Source organism: Hemitrygon akajei, chromosome 31 (genome assembly GCF_048418815.1).
Source record: "Hemitrygon akajei chromosome 31, sHemAka1.3, whole genome shotgun sequence".
In the NCBI taxonomy this organism is placed as follows: domain Eukaryota; kingdom Metazoa; phylum Chordata; class Chondrichthyes; order Myliobatiformes; family Dasyatidae; genus Hemitrygon; species Hemitrygon akajei.
This window is the reverse complement of record NC_133154.1, coordinates 38401534-38417856: the sequence shown is the minus strand read 5'-3', so window position 1 is coordinate 38417856 and position 16323 is coordinate 38401534. Positions and strand designations below refer to the sequence as shown.

Here is a 16323-nt window from a genome sequence, read left to right as displayed (position 1 = left end):
TCCCATGTCTTATGGTGTTTGTATAGTTAATCTAAGCCATTTATTTTCTGAACCCGTGGTCATTTGAAGGCGTTTGAGCTGGGCTGTGACAAGCCTTTCTCAGTATTTCAGTGAAAGCGTGCTTTCTCTCATGAGCCAAAAGATATCGTGGCAGCCATGGCTCAGAGCGTAGTTACACCAAGATTTGCATGTAAAGCTATGAGGAGGTAAAACAAATTATGTAAATTGAGTTCAGGGGTCAGAAAGTTATGTTGCCGCTTTATAAAGCCCTGGTTAGGTACATCTGGAGTATCACATTCATTTCTGGTTGCCGCCTCAGAAGAAGCATGTGGAGGATTTGGACATGGTGCAGATAGGTTCATCATAATTCTGTCTGCATTAGAGTCCATGTTTATAAGAGGTGAGATTGGGCAAATTTGATTCATTTTCTCCTGAGTGGCAGAGGCTGAGAGTAGACTTGATAGAAGTTTATAAGATTATGAAGGGCCTAGATAGAGTGGCCAGCCTGAATCTTTTTCTGAGGGCTGAAACGTCAAACACTAGAGGGCATGCATTTAAGATGAGTGAGGGCAAGTTCTTATGAGAGGTGTGGGGACAAGTTTTTTTTACAAGAAGAGTGGTGGTTGTAAGCCATACGACAAGGCTCATAGATCAGCACATAGATATGCAGAGAATGGAGGGACATGGGCTTATCAGTAGAACAGATTAGTTTAGTATGCATTTATGTACCAGTTTAATCTGTTCGTGTGCTATACTCTTCCATGTTCTAAAGATTAGTTAGGATGCAGAGTTCCTAGACATCTGTATTTTGGAGGTATTTTCAGTTCCAGGTGATCATGGACTGAAATTGTTGCTAGGACTTCTGTGGATGATGTCTGGGCACCACACAGGCTGCTGGGTATTTGCAGTGTAATCAAATATTGAACAGCACCACTTGACATCACTTGCACAATATTTTAATGTGCAAAAAAAGGCCTGTGAATACCACATTCCTTGGACTTTAACTAGAGGACTGAGAACAATTTCAGCATTACATAGCTGCAGCCCGAGAATCCAAGAACTGCAGATTTCTCCACATACACTTCTTTAACAATATTCTCTTGGTGATTTTTTTTTTATCCAAATTCTACCAACCGATCTCTTGGCTCCCATCTCCTTTACTTTTCTTGACTCCTGTCATATTTCAGTCAGCTCATTATCCTCTCTGCAGCCAACCCCCCGTCCCCCCCATTCATCCCACCCTTTCTGCCCTACTATCCCATCCTGTGGCTTTCTGTGTAGTACACTTCCTATACACTGAACTGTTGCTTCATAATCTCAAGTCTTTATCAGGAGTATTTCTATAATAGACTAAGGGGAGTTTTTATGAGTCAAATCTTGGCCTGCTACTGGCCAAATGGGATCATTTGAAAAATGTGCAGATCAAAGTAATTAATCAGAATTATTTGCCATTCCTGAGTAAAGCATTGGGCTGCACATTGTTGCATTGTCCATTTCTGCTTAGGTTACTTTAACATATGTAGAAATAATTTTTAAATGATGGATTGTTTGTAGCAATGTAAAATTCCTATTCTTTATGTTCTGCTTTATTTTTAGTGATATGCATGTCTTATAAAATTGTTTTTCCAGACCCCAGCTTGCTACAAGATTTCTGGCACATAAGATCCAGTCCCCACAAGAATGGGAAGCTATTCAAGCCTTAACAGTAAGATTGATAGTCTCTTTGTGCAAAAATGCTTTTGAGCATGAAATTACATCAATAATTGTCAAGAGTATAATCATTCCAACCTAGAGCTGCCATGCTTCCTAAAGTTGAATATTTTAGAATATCATAAAAAATCAAAATGTAGTTTCAGTTTAATTTAAATTTTTTTTGCAGTCAGTATTGCAAAAGTACGTTCAGATATCTTTGCTGCTAGTTAAGCTGAAGTATGTAGGTTGAAATGTTTTTTGTGCATAGTCCACATTTCATTGTCCTTTGCAGGAAGATCTGTGCAAAACAAATAACAGTTACAAGTATATAAGATTAATTATATTTACACTATAAATATAAGAATCACTCAGCTCAGATATTCAGTGATGTTTGCCTATATCCAGTATTGAATAAGAAGCATTTTTTGTTCTAAGCATCAGTCTGGGACAGTGTACTTGCTTATTGCATTACTTTTCTTTACATGTTGGTAATTTATGGTCAGCAATCAGTTGCCAATTTTCCCCCGGTAACTTGTTCATTATTGTTATAGGAACAACTTTTTTTCCCTAGCACTCCAGGAAGGGGCCAAAACACAAGTCAGGATGTTCCAATTTATATGATTTTTTAAAATATCAGCAGAAAATGAAATTTCTGACCAAATAAAGCTTTTTAATAGTATTACTTTTGGGTATAGATGAGCAAAGGGATCCTTTGTATAACTGCCATTACAAAGAAAACATGGTAGCAATACGATTTGCTAAGAAGTTTGTGTAGATTTGGCATGTCATCTAAAACTTTGACAGTCTTCAATAGATGCACAGTGGAGAGTATACTGACTAGTTGTATCATAGCCTGGAATCAAAGCAACATACACAGAATGCTGGAGGAACTCAGCAGGCTAGGCAGCATCTATGGAAAAAAGTAGTAGATATAGCTTAGTCCTTCCACAAGAAATCAGCATTCATCACCAAAGAACCTCACCGTCCAGGTCATGCTCTCTTTTCATTGCTGTTATCAGGAAAGAGGCACAGGAGTTTTAAGTCCATACCACCTGTGTTAGAAACAGTTATTACCCTTCAACCATTACGCTCCTGAATCAGTGTGGATAGCTTTATTCACGCCAACAGTGAACTGATTCCACAACCTATGGACACAGACTTTCAAGGGCTCTATAGCTTATGTTCTGAGTATTATTTATTATTTGTTTTTTTTATTTGCTCAATTTGTCTTTTGCGCATTGCTTGTTTGTCAGTCTTTGTGGTTTTCATTGATTCTGTTCTATTTCTTTGTACTTTGAATACCCACAAGAAAATGAATTTCAGGGAAGTGTACGGTGACATATACGTATTTTGGTAATTAATTTCCTTGGAAAATGTCTACTACAGGATGTGCTCTGAGCTACATTCTACAATAGATGTCCTTTCTTTGTCTCTGAGACATTCAGATGAACTCTGAGCCCTAGCCATACAGAAGGGAAAATGAATCTCGATTTCATTCCTAATTACTCTCCATTTGCTTTTGCTTGAGATGCCTTTTGCTAGTGGCATTGTATATCCTATGAGCAACATTGTCCAGCCCATTCTCTAGGAAAATGTGTAGAGGAATAACTTTCAGAGAGTTGCATGAAAGTAGCAGTTGGATTCTGATGTTTTTGATCCAAGATTCTTTCAGAAGTCAGCAACGAGGCATGTAACCTGTTGCTTCACTGTTGTTTTATTAAGTGCTGATAGAACAAAGGGAGCAGAAACCGGTAGCATAAAACTTAAAGATAAAACTATGATGCTAAGATGATGGTTACTGTTTTGTATGGCTATTTTATACCACAGAGATGATGAAAATTCCATTGAAATTTATAGATAGAGTAACCAAAGAGAAAGCACTCATTCAAATGCTGTAGTACCAAGTTAACCAATGAGAAAATATAATGAAGGAGCTTCCAGCACTTTCTAGAATTATATTTTGAATAGCCATTGGAGGCATATTAAACTGTTATAAGCATATACAAGCTACTTAAAGTACAAGCAGATGACTGCAAAGAAAATAAAAATTAAGACTGTAAGGCAGAATTAGCTCATTTGGCCCATCAAGTCTGCTCTGCCACTTCATCATGACTGATCCATTTTTCCTCTCAGCACAATCTCCTACCTTCCTTCCCACCCCGCCCTTTCCCCCCCCCCCCCCCCCCAGTATTCCTTTGTGCCCTGACCAATCAATAAACTATCAAGCTCTGTCTTAAATATACACAAAGACTTGGCTTCCACAGCTGTCTGTGGCAAAGAATTCCACTGATTCACTGCTCTCTGGCTACAGAAATTCCTCTCTCATCTCCGATCTAAAAGGACACCTCTCTGTTCTGAGGCTTTCTCCTCTGGTCTTAGACTCTCCCACATAGGAGACATCCTCTCCACATCCACTCTTCACGCTGTCAAGGCCTTTCACCATTTGATAGGTTTATTAGGTTGCCCCTCGTTCTTCTGAATTCCAGTGAATACTGGCCCAGAACTCTTCATGTGACAAGCCATTCCATCCTGGAATCATTTTCATTAACTTCCTTTGAACCTTCTCCAATTTCAGCACATCCTTTCGAAGATAAGGGGCCCAAAACTGCTCACAATATTCCAAGTGAGGCCTCACCGGTACTTTATAAAGTCTCAGTGTTATATCCTTGCTTTTGTATTCTAGTCCTCTTGAAATAAATGCTGGAATAGCATTTGCCTTCCTCACCACAAGACTCAACCTGCAAATTCAAAGTGCAAAATAAAATTTATTATCAGAGTACGTACATGTCAGCACATACAACCCTGATATTCTTTTTCTGCAAGCATACTTTGCAAATCTATAGAATAGTAACTGTAAACATCAGAAACTATAAATTGTGAACAAACTATGCAAATGAATAGCAGTAAATAACAAACATGAAATAACATTATAACGGAATCCTTAAATGAATGTAGCTATCCTCTTTTGTTCAAGAATCTAATGGTTGAGCGATAATAACTGTTCTTGAACCTGGTGGTGTGAGTTCTGAGGTTCTTGTACCTTCTACCTGATGGCAACAGCAAGAAAAAAGCTTGGCCTGGGTGGTGAGGATCTTTGATGGATTCAGCAATACCCATTACATTTTGTAGGATTTTCTGCTCAAAGGCATTGGTGTTCCCATACCAGGCCATAATGCAGCCAGTCAGCACACTTTCCACCACTCATCTATAGAAGTTTTCCAAGGTTTTCAATGACATGCCGAACCTCTGCAGACACCTGAGGAAGTAGAGGCACTATCGTGGTTTCTTTGCAATTACATTTATATGATGGGTCCAGGACAGGTCCACTGAGATAGTGACACCCTGGAATTTAAAGTTATTGACCCTCTCCACCTCTGATCGTCAGATGATTACTGGCTCATGGACCTCTGGTTTTCCTCTCCTGAAGTCTACAATCAGCTAATTCCCTAAATTAACCTTAGGAAATCCTGCATAAGGACCCCCAAGTCTCTTTTGTTTTTTGTATTTTCTCTCCATTTAGAAAATAGTCAACCCTTTCATTTCTTCTAGCATGTCCATATACTTCCCGACACTGTATTCCATCTGCCCCTTCTTTGCCCATTCTCCTAATTTTTTCTAAGTCCTTCTGTAGTCTCTCTACTTCCTCAAAACCACTCAACCCCACACCTCTTTGTGTTGCTTACAAACTTGGCCACAAAGCTATATCATCCTGTTCTTACCTTCACTGGCACTTGGCACAGGTAGCAATCTAGAGATTACTATTTTGGAAGTCCTGTTTTTCAGCTTTGTACCCAAATCCCTATAATCTCTCTTCAGGACCTCCTCACCTTGTATACCTATGACATTAGAGCCAATAAGTACCAAAATGTCTGGCTGCTCATCCTCATCCTTGAGAATTGTAAGGAACATCCCTGACCCTGGCCTGATGAGCCAAAGTCGCTCTAAACACTGGCACACTCAAAAGAGTGGCCACTCAAAGAATGGCCGCTCTGCTTGCACTTGAGTTATTAAGCAGTCTAATCTGAGAATTAAACAGTTGGATCCAACAATGCTTCTAACAAAGGGTGTGAATTCCTCATAGAATTCCTCTTTCCTTTCCCTGTCTAATGTTAAATTCCTAAGTAAATAATATAGAGCATTTCAAGTGCTAGCCTAACTCTGATATGCAAGTCAGCTGCTGCTGTTGTTCAAGGGAGGAGAAAGTAATGTACTTTATGGTGCTGTAAAAAGTATAAGTATGTTCAGACCTTTAGAAGTTTGATCTTCATCCAATATTCATGATATGCTCCATTCTTTCCCATTTTAATATAGGTCTTGGAGACATGTATGAAAAACTGTGGCAAAAGATTTCATAATGAAGTAGGAAAGTTCAGATTTTTGAATGAACTCATCAAAGTGGTGTCGCCCAAGGTAAGAAATGTCACATGGGACTCTGTAGACTTGGTACTGTGCTTACACTTAATGATGCTGTTACGTTCCCAGTAACCGGGTGACTTACCAGCAAAGATAGAGAGGTCCGCTGAAGTCTGATGGTACTATTTTCAAACGTTTTTATTTATAAAGGGGCACAAACGTATGGTTAATACAAAACATTCAGATCATATACATCGTCAAAACTCAATCTAAAGCACAGGTATAGTAATAATCAATCAGAAATAAGCTCTAGCGTTGTCTAGGGGAATACTGAGTCCAATGGAATATAAAAGTCACTCATAAATTTGCAGGCTTTTCCGTTTGGGAACCGCTGGCATTTCACGTGTTGGAGAGAGAGAGAGAGTGGTGAGAAAGAAGGAACACTTGCCCGTCGTCTTTGCAAAGCAAATCCCTGTTGCTAGTTAAAACGTTTTTCCTTTGGTTTCAGCCACAGACTCCCGATCCGGAATCTAACGCACGTGGCTTCCTTCAAAATGGCTTCCCGCTCCGACGGGAAGCGCTATCGTGTCTTCTTGGTGTGTCTCCTTGGTGCATCTGAGGCCCCGCCTCGGCAGCCCACCTTTTATCTGGACTGGCAGGGTTGTAGATGTCAATCAGGGTGGGGGTGAGGCAATCTTTCCCCCATCACCCATCTCACATTGCCCTTAGGGTTTGCACGTAGTCCAGTCCCTTATTCCACAAAGGTGTCTCCCAAGACAATGGCTATGTCCATGGCTTTTGTCTGGCTGAGAGGCCAGCCCACATTCCAAACTGTAAGGCTGCTCTCTCTCTCCTCTCGCGATTCTCACAAAGGAGGGGGCTGGGGTCATAACAATGCCCAGAGAATAAGCAGCCTGTAATTGACTGATGCCATCTGATTCACATTCCTGAGCAGAGTTTTTTTAAGGTAGAACAGTATTTTGCAATGAGGCTGGTAATGAGTATGGAAACTTGCAGTAAGTCACCAATGTTGTGCACCTTATTTTGTTGCCAGTGTGAAGGTCAGTATAATAACACTATTAAAGTCCCAAAAATTATTAGCATTTGATAGGGGCTGCATCCATAATTGCTAGATTGACACTTCAGAATCAGAATCAAGTTTATTATCACTGCCATGTGACGTGGAATTTGTTAACTTAGCTGCAGCAGTTCAAGGCAATGCATAATATAGAAAGAATAAAATAAGCATCAATTACAGGAAGTATATAAACAGCGTCTGTAAAAGGTATTCACCCCCCCCCCCCCCCCCCCACCGGAAGTTTTTGTCTTATTGTTTGACAACATAGAATCACAGTGGACTTAGACCATAGAACATTACAGCACAAAAACAGGCCCTTCGGCCCTTCTTGGCTATGCTGAATCATTTTTCTGCCTAATCCCACTAACCTGCACCTGGATCATATCCTTCCAAACTGAGCCTGCATTTACCACTTCATCTGGCAACTCATTCCACACTCCCACCACTCTGTGTGAAGAAGCCCTCCCTATTGTTCCCTTTAAATTTTTCCCCCCTTCACCCTTAACCCATGTCCTCTGGTTTTTTTTTTCTCCCCAGCCTCTGTGTAAAAAGCCTGCTTGCATTCACTCTAGCTATACCCATCATAATTTTATATACCTCTATCAAATCTCCCCTCATTCTTATACACTCCAGGGAATAAAGTCCTAACCTATTCAACCTTTCTCTGCTACTCAGTTTCTCAAGTCCCGGCAACATCCTTCTAAACCTTCTCTGCACTCTTTCAACCTTATTAATATCCTTCCTGTAATTTGGTGACCAAAACTGCACACAATACTCCAAATTCGACCTCACCAATGCCTTATACAACCTCACCATAACATTCCAACTCTTATACTCAATACTTTGACTTATAAAGGCCCATGTACCAAAAGCTCTCTTTATGACCCTATCTACCTGTGATGCAACTTTTAGAAAATTTTGTATCTGTATTTCCAGTTCCCTCTGTTGTACTGCGCTCCTCCATGTCCTACCATTTACCTTGTATGTTCTACCTTGGTTTGTCCTTCCAAAGAGCAAAACTTCACACTTGTCTGCATAAAACTCCATCTGCCATTTTTCAGCCCATTTTTCCAGCTGATCCAAATCCCTCTGCAAGCTTTGAAAACCTTCCTCAGTCCACTACACCTCCAATCTTTGTATCATCAGCAATTTGCTGATCCAATTTACCACATTATCATCCAGATCATTGATATAGATGACAAATAACAATGGATCCAGCACTGATCCCTGTGGCACACCACTCATCACAGGCTCCACTCAGAGTAGCAATCCTCCATTACCACTCTCTGGTTTCTCCCATTGAGCCAATGTCTAATCCAATTTACTACCTCACCATGTATACCTAGCAACTGAATCTTCCTAACTAACCTCCCATGCGGGACCTTGTCAAAGGCCTTACTGAAGTCCATGTAGACAACATCCTTCCCTTCATCCACTTTCTTGTAACCTCCTCGAAAAACTAATAGATTTGTTAAACATGACCTACCACGCACAAAGCCATGTTGACTTTCCCTAATAAGTCCCTGTCTATCTAAATACTTGTAGATCCTATCTCTTAGTACTCCTTCGAATAATTTACCTACTACTGACGTCAAACTTACCAGCCTATAATTTCCCGGATTACTTTTAGAGCCTTCTTTATACAACGGAACAACATGAGCTATCCTCCAATCCTCCGGCACCTCACCCGTAGATACCGACATTTTAAATATATTTGCCAGGGGCCCTGCAATTTCAACACTGGTCTCCTTCAAGGTCTGAGGGAATACTTTGTCAGGTCCTGGGGATTTATCTACTCTGATTTGCTTCAAGATAGCAAGCACCTCCTCCTCTTCAATCTGTATAGATTCCATGACCTCACTACCTGTTTGCCTTATTTCCATTGACTCTATGCTAGTTTCCTTAGTAAATACAGATGCAAATGTTGTAGCAGAGTTTTAACACTTAAAATAAAAGACAGAGACTCTCTGGGCTCAGTTGGCAGCGAGAACCTTTATTGTCGTGATGATCACGGAGAGCCAACCCTCACGGTGGAGAGACTGACTCTGACCAGACGCATATGCGAGTTGACCTTTATACAGATAGCTGAAACGGTTTAACGTACAAGAAAGTAATAACACCGTATGTCACGTCTTAGCCTGCGGTTATAGCTGGAACGGGCTGCTCTTAGCCGTTAAGGCAGAAGCTCTAGGCTGCGGTTAATAACTAAGCTGTTGCAGTTCTTGTAAGAACGTTGCTCTGCGGAAGTAAGGCGTTAATCACCTTGGACACACATACTAAACCGAATGTTCCAAACGGGCTCCTAGCAGCAAGCAAGGAACATTCTGCAAATGCAGAGTTTTCACCACCACACAAAAAACCCATTTAATATCTCTCCCATTTCTTTTGGTTCAATACATAGCTGACAACCCTGATCTTCAAGAGGACCAATTTTATCCCTTACTATCCTTTTGCTGTTAATATACCTGTAGAAGCTTAATTTGGCTTTTTTTGGACACTGATCAACAGAAAAAGACTTTCATGTCAAAGTGAAAACCGATCTCTATAAAGTGATCTAAATTAATTACAAATATAAGACACAAAATAATTGATTGCAAAGTGTACACCCCCTTTAATATGACACACCAGATCATCACTGGTGCAGCCAGTCGGTATCAGATGTCACATAATTAGTTAAAAGAAGATCACCTGTGTGCAGTCAAGGTGTTTCAATTGATTGGAGTAAAAATACAGTACACTTGTATCTGGAAGGTCCAGCTGCTGGTGAGTTAGTATCCTGGCGAAAACTACACCATGAAGATAAAAGAAAAGATAAAACAACTCTGCCAAGAGGTTATTGAAAAGCACAAGCCCGGAGATGGATACAAGAAAATTTCCAGATCACTAAATAACCCTTGGAGTACAGTTAATTTTCAAGAAATTGAAAGAATATGGCACATCGCCCAGAGCAGGCCATCCTTAAAAACTGAGTGTGCAAGAAGGGGACTAGTGAGGGAAGCCACCAAGAGACGAATGACAACTCTGGAGAAGTTGCAAGCTACAGTGGCTGAGATGGGAGAGACTGCACGTCCAACAACTGTTTCCCGGGTGCTTCACCATTAGCAGCTTTATGGGACAGTGGCAAAGAGAAAGGCACTTCTTAAAAAAACTCACTTGAAATCTCGGCTAGACTTTACCAGAAGGCATGTGGGAGACTGAAGTCAGCTGGAAGAAGGATCTATGGTCTGATGAAACCAAAATAGAGCTTTTTGGCCATCAGACTAAATACTGCACATCATCAAAAACACACCATCCCTACTGTGAAGCATGGTGGTGGCTGCATCACGCTGTGGGGATGCTTCACCGCAGCAGGCCCTGGAAGGTTTGCGAATGTAGCAAAATACAGGGAAATCCTGGAGGAACACCTGATGCAGTGTGTAAGAGAACTCCAGCTTGGGAGAAGATTTGTTTTCCAGCAAGACAATGACCCCAAGCATAAAGCCAAGCTACACAGGAATGGCTTAAAAACAACAAAGTTAATGACCTGGGGTGGCCAAGTCAAGAGTCCAGACCTCAATCCAACTGAGAATTTGTGGCTGGACAAGAAAAGGGCTGTTTATTCACCATCCCCATGTAATCTGACAGAGCTTGAGCAGTTCTATAAAGAAGAATGGGGAAAAATTACCTTGTCCAAAGCTGATAGAGACATATCGACACAGACTCAAGGCAGTAAATGCTGCCAAAGTTGTGTATCTACTAAATACAAACTCGAAGGGGGTGAGTAATTATGCAATCAATTATTTTGTGTTTATTAATTGTAATAAATTTAAACCAATTTGTAGTATTTTTTTTCACTTTGACACAAAAATCTTTTATGTTGATCAATGTCAAAAAAGCCAAATTACACTGTGATACAGTGTTGTAAAACAATAAAACATGAAAACTTACAAGGAGTATGAATACTTTTTATAGGCACTATGTATAGTAAATAGATTTAAAATATTGCAAAAACAGAAGTCATATACAGGGATCCCCTGTTTTTCGAGCATTCGCTTTATGACAACTCGCTGTTACGAAAGACCTACATTAGTACCTGTTTTCGCTAACCAAGAAGGATTTTCGCTTTTACGAAAAAAAGATCCCTGCTTTATACGTGTTTACCCCAAGAAAGACTACAATGGCCATGAAACCTTGTGCGGGCAGTTGTTTGTGCATGCGTGTATGTGCGTACGTATGCGTGTACGTGTATAGGTGTGTACGTGCACATGCATGTACATGCTGATTTCTTTTTTGTTTTCCCCCTCTCCAAATCGATTTTGGCTCGCTGTCTTCCCGATTTTGATAAGTGAAACTACACCATATATACAATATTTCTACTTTATATAGGGTGTATATTTATCATATATTTTCTGCTTTTACTATATGTTAGTGTTATTTCAGGTTTTATGTGTTATTTTGGTTTGATTTGGTAGGTTATTTTTTTGGGTCTGGGAATGCTCAAAAATTTTTCCCAGATAAATTAATGGCAATTGCTTCTTTGCTTTACGACATTTCGGTTTACAAATGCTTTCACAGGAATGCTCTACCTTCGGATTGTGGGGGAAATCTGTATATTAGAAAATATAAGTGAAGTAGTGTTCATGGGTTCAATGTCCATTTAGGAATTGGATGGCAGAAGGGAAGAAGCTGTTCCTGAATCACTGAGTGTGTGCCTTCAGGCTTCTGTACCTCCTTCCTGATGGTAACAGTGAGAAAAGGGCATGCCCTGGGCAATGGGGATACTTAATAATGGACGTCACCATTCTGAGGCACTGCTCCTTGATGATGTCTTGAATATTATGGAGGCTAGTACCCAAGGCTCCTTTTCATTGACTACAGCTCTGCCTTTAATACCATCATTTCAAATAAACTGGTTCCTAAGCTCTGGAACCTGGGTCTTAGCACTCAGATCTGCAGCTGGATCCTTAACTTCCTCACAGACAGGATCCAGGCTGTAAAAAATAGGGGTCAAGCTCTCCTCTACAATCACTCTGAGCACCGGTGCCCCACAAGGCTCTGTAACTCAGCCCCCTACTGCACCCATGATTGTGTAGCCAAGTTTCCATCGAACTCAATATACAAGTTTGCTGATGACACCACAATTGTAGGCCGTATCTTGGGTAATGATGAGTCTGAGTACAGAGAGGAAATTAAGAACCTGGTGGCGTGGTGCGTAGACAATAACCTATCCCTCAACGTCAGCAAGACGAAGGAATTGGTTGTTGACTTCAGAAGGAGTAGCGGACCGCACGACCCCATCTACATCGGTGGTGCGCAGGTGGAACAGGTCAAAAGCTTTAAGTTCCTTGAGGTGAGTATCACAAATGACCTGAGTTGGTCTAACCAAGCAGAGTCCACTGCCAAGAAGGCCCACCAGCGCCTTTACTTCCTGAGAAAGCTGAAGAAATTTGGTCTGTCCCCTAAAACCCTCAGTAATTTTTATAGGTACACCGTAGAAAGCATTCTTCTAGGGTGCATCACAACCTGGTATGGAAGTTGTCCTGTCCAAGACCGGAAGAAGCTGAAGAAGATCGTGAACATAGCCCAGCACATCACACAAACCAACCTTTCATCCTTGGACTCACTTTATACCACACACTGTCGGAGCAGTGCTGCCAGGATAATCAAGGACACGACCCACCCAGCCAACACACTTTTTGTCCCTCTTCCCTCCAGGGGAAGGTTCAGGAGCTTGAAGATTCGTACGGCCAGATTTGGGAACAGCTTCTTTCCAGCTGTGATGAGACTGCTGAACAGATCCTGACCTGGATCTGGGTCGTACCTTCCAAATATCCGGACCTGACTTGCACTACCTTACTTCCCTTTTCTATTTTCTTATTATGATTTATAATTTAAATTTTTATTATATTTACTTCGGTTTGTACTTCAGGGAGCGCAAAGCGCAGAATCAATTATCGCTGTGATGGTTGTACGCTCTAGTATCAATTGTTTGGTGACAATAAAGTAAGTAAGATGGGAGCTGACTGATTTTACAGCTTTCTGTAGCTTTCAGTCCTGTGCTGTGGCTATGGCACCTCCCCCCTCCCCCCCCCCATACCAGACAGTGATACAGCCTGTCAGAATGCTCTCCACGGTACATCTATAGAAGTTTTTGAGTTGTTCAGATGAGAAACCAAATCTCTTCAAACTCCTAATGAAATATAGATGCTGTCTTGCTTTCTTTATAGCTGCATTGATATGTTGGAACCAGGTTAGATACTCAGAGATCACTCACTCTCTCCACTTCTGATCCCTTTATGAGGATTGCTTTGTATTCCATCGTCTTACAACCCTAAGTCCACAATCAGTTCTTTTGTTTTACCAGCATTGAGTGCAAGGTTGTTGCTGCAACACCATTCAACTAGCTGTTGTATCTCACTTCTGTACCTCCATCTGAGATTCTACCAACAATGGTTGTATCATCAGCAAATTTATAGATGGTATTTGAGCTACACCTTGCCATGGTCATGGGTATAAAGGGAGTAGAGCAGTGGGCTAAGCACACACTCCTGAGGTACACCAGTGTTGGTCGTCAGCAAGGATGAGATATTATCACCAGTCTGCACAGATTTTGGTCTTCTGGTTAGGAAATTGAGGATCCACTTGTAGAGGGAGGTACAGAGGCCCTCGTTCAGTAGCTTAATGATCAGGACTGTAGAAATGATGTTAAACGCTGAGCTGTAGTTAACAAACAGCATCCTGACTTGGGTGTTTGTATTGCACACTGCCAGATGAAGAACTCAAACCACCCGGTGCTATCCTGTGCCTTGTCCTCTTTCTCCTCAGGAGCTGTGACAATGGATTAGCACCAATCAGATCACCAGCATTTGGGCACAGAACAAATAATATCAAGTTCAACCTACTTGAACACTCATGAATGCGGCCAAACAAAACAGCATTACTCCAGGGCTAAGGTGCAAAACACAATACCAACAGTTGTACATAGCACATATAAGACAACAGTAAAATAGAGTCACACACTTTGTTAAAAAAGTAGTCCATATCTCTTAGTCCATGAATGTTGCAGCAGACGAACACAATAAATCTTGTCTTCTGCCAAGCGAACACTGGAGGGCAGCACTGCTCCAGCATGTATGCCATGCCACACCGCCTCCAACACTCCAACACCTCTTCTTGGTGGCTGCAAACAGGCGACACTGTGGTTTGAGGCTTAATATACACTACGACCAAGGCCACACGGTTCCCCCGCCATCTACCCATAAGACAGTTGGATTTGCAGCATTCCACATTACCAATGTCCAACAGGGTCTTGTATCACAAGAAAAAGAACTAAGACAATCACTCGCTGTTAGACTGCACACTGCCTTGGTGCACCAACGCAGGCAGCAGCATGATCCATGCAAAGTCCAACTCTTCCAGTTTCTCCACCAATAAACAACTTGTTAATGGGGTAGACCTGCAGTGCTTTTAAATTCTTAACGTCTAACAAGGTCTTGTAATCACTGCAAATACATTTTTTTTAAATGACAATAACAGCTCTGATTAGCCCCATGGAAGCCGCAGTCTCTGAGTGTGCCACCATCTTACCAGAACACAACCAGAAAATGATTCAAATTCTTCCAATAACAATCTGTAGAAAGGTCAGAATAATAATTCAGAAATACATTACACTGACAAAGATTCCTGGAAACAGTTGAGTTGTACTGTTAAGAAATCTGCTTCAAGCTTTGTTTGTGGTAACCATATTTTCTTGTTTCTCATCAGTATCTTGGGACACGAGCGCCTGAAAAAGTAAAAAATAAAGTCCTAGAACTGATGTTCAGTTGGACAGTGGGTTTACCAGATGAACAAAAGATCACAGAAGCTTATTCCATGCTGAAAAAGCAAGGTTGGTTTGGTCTGTTTCATTCGTTTGTTTGAACCTGTAACTACCTCCTAATAAAGCGCCTTGTTCCTAAATTAAGTGACAACAGTACCAATTTGTAAAAAAGAATTGAAAAAGGAAAGGGTATGGGACCATTATATCAGTCCCATACCCTTTCCTTTTTCCAACACATTGTTAAACACCATTAAAATTTTGTAAAATTTGTTCATTCTACTGATGTCAGAACTCAGGGAAAGATTGAGCAACCTGACTACTAGTAGGGAAAATCGGTATAGGTTGTTAAATGGTAAAAGAGCACTTAGAAGGTAATAGTGGTTGGACAGAATCCACATGCACTTGTATTTGAAAGGGAAATCATGATTGACAATTGATTTTTTTTTTGATGTCGTAACTAACAGAATGGATAAAGGGAAGCCAGTGAATGCAGTAGTTAAGTTTTCGAATACTTTTGAATAAAGTGACATATGAAATTATAGAATCATAGATAACCAGGCCCTTCAACTCATCTAGTTCAACCCAACCTGATATGCATTATCCTATCTGCCTGCATCTGGACCATAATCACATCGTACCTCTCCCATCCATGTTCTTATCTAAACATCTTTTAAATGCTACAATGAATTCCACTGGCAGCTTGTGCAACACACACACACACACACACACACACACACACTTTCTCTCTCTCTCTCTCTCTCTCTCTCTCTCTCCCTCTCTGTCCCTCTCTGTCCCTCTCTCTCCCTCTCTCTCCCTCTCTCTCCCTCTCTCTCCCTCTCTCTCCCTCTCTCTCCCTCTCTCTCCCTCTCTCTCCCTCTCCCTCCCTCCCTCTCTCTCTCTCTCTCTCTTTCCCCCCCCCCCCCAAGTATTTCACGTTTCATTCTAAACCCATGTCTGGTTTTAGTCTTGCCCAATCTGAGAGGAAAAAGCCTGCATGCGTTCTATCTATGCCCCTTAGATCTTGTATACCTCTATAAGATTCCCCCTCATTCTCATGTGCGCCAAAGAATAAAGTCTTAACCTATTCAACCTTTCCCTTCAAGTCCTGGCAACATGCTTGTAAATTTTTTCTGTACTCTTTAACACTTCTTGATACCTCTCCTGTAGGTAGGTGACCAGAACTGCATACTATACTACAACTGCATCAGTCTCACCAACTTCTTATACAACTTCAACATAGCATCTCAACTCCTGTGCTCAGTGCCCTGACTTATGAAAAGCCAATTTGCCAAAATCTCTCTTTGTGACCATATCTAACTGTGATGCCAAATTCTTGCATGTGGGTTTGGGGATATTATACTGTCATAGATTGAGGATATATTGACCTACACAAAAAGAGTGT

General features: G+C 41.1%; 1 protein-coding gene across 1 annotated transcript in view; it reads left to right on the top strand.

Moving 5' to 3' along the window:
- Nucleotides 1-16323, top strand: part of gga1 (golgi-associated, gamma adaptin ear containing, ARF binding protein 1) — a 76478-nt gene that overhangs the window by 20755 nt on the left and 39400 nt on the right. Inside the window, exons 3-5 of the mRNA XM_073033698.1 lie at nucleotides 1630-1705; nucleotides 6004-6102; nucleotides 14867-14990. Coding sequence (XP_072889799.1) covers nucleotides 1630-1705; nucleotides 6004-6102; nucleotides 14867-14990 — 299 coding nt within the window. The remainder of the gene's footprint in view (nucleotides 1-1629; nucleotides 1706-6003; nucleotides 6103-14866; nucleotides 14991-16323) is intronic.